This window comes from Oryzias melastigma, linkage group LG23, assembly GCF_002922805.2.
Source record: "Oryzias melastigma strain HK-1 linkage group LG23, ASM292280v2, whole genome shotgun sequence".
NCBI classification, from domain to species: Eukaryota; Metazoa; Chordata; class Actinopteri; order Beloniformes; family Adrianichthyidae; genus Oryzias; species Oryzias melastigma.
Genome location: NC_050534.1, coordinates 18697788 through 18698825, shown reverse-complemented (window position 1 = coordinate 18698825; position 1038 = coordinate 18697788). Strand labels below are relative to the sequence as shown.

At 37.9% G+C, this 1038-nt stretch overlaps 1 protein-coding gene across 1 annotated transcript in view; it reads right to left on the bottom strand.

Moving 5' to 3' along the window:
• The window catches only part of LOC112153220 (zinc finger protein 11), a 7827-nt gene extending 6789 nt beyond the window's left edge, over nucleotides 1-1038 (bottom strand). The window contains exon 1 of the mRNA XM_024283247.2: nucleotides 745-1038. Coding sequence (XP_024139015.2) covers nucleotides 745-976 — 232 coding nt within the window. The 5' untranslated portion in view covers nucleotides 977-1038. The remainder of the gene's footprint in view (nucleotides 1-744) is intronic.

Genomic DNA, 1038 nt, shown 5'->3' with positions numbered 1-1038 from the left:
TGGCTAATGCAGTAAAAAAATAATAAATAAAAGAGCAATGTGGAATATTTTTTTATTTTTTAGAAGTTTTATTTTTAAAGTCGAGCAGCAGATATTTGATAGACAAACAACCAGAAAACTTTTAATTCAAATGATCTCTTTGAATTATAAAAAGGCAAAATTTTATTTTAGTCAAAAAAAAAATGGACAAAAACCAAAACCACTGGTTTGCCTTGTCTTCCCAATTTGTGCGAATGTGACCCGTGAGACGTTCATGGTTTACGAAAGTGTCGTAAAGGAAAAGTTAGTGTGCACAACAATCCGTTTAACACTGAAACACTTAAGCTATAACATAACCAACAAAGCTACCTCTTAGTAAAGTTGAACATTTACCTTATCGAAGCTTTAGACTTCATTTACAATAAAATCTGGTTCTGTTTAAATCTAACTAGACAGTTTTACCCATAGTCGTTAAACGCATCAGGATTCGGTTGTTGAAATGGACGAAAATAACAACGTAACAATTGAAGAATCTTCAAATATCGCATTTATGCAAAATTTAATGCTTAATTTCCCTCATTTATTAGTTTGACGCATCCTCTGATCCTCAGGCATTCATTTTTACCCCACATCGGACTATCGAAGCACAATGCCGCCGCCATCTCTGAGCGGGGTACGCCATATTCAAAATCGGACGCACACACTGCCAAAGGAAACCGTATAACTGATTTAAAGCAGGCGTTTGTCTTGTTCGCCTTGACTCACCGTGCTCAAAATGTTGCATAGCATCCATATTTACAAAGGAAAGTGCTAAACTGGGGACGTAGATGAAGTCGGGACCGTTGTAGGTTGACGTCCGCCCGGGCCTGCGGGCTAAACCAGCGAGGAGGAAGGGCGGCTCGATATTCTGTGCAGGCTGCGCATGCGTATTAGGAAGTTTACGTTTGTAGTTCAACAAAACAGTCGTTTTCTTTTTACCAACGCTGATCTGCGACATAACGTGCTATTTTAAAGTCAACCTACATAATCATATTATCAAGATATTTAACAAACGGTATA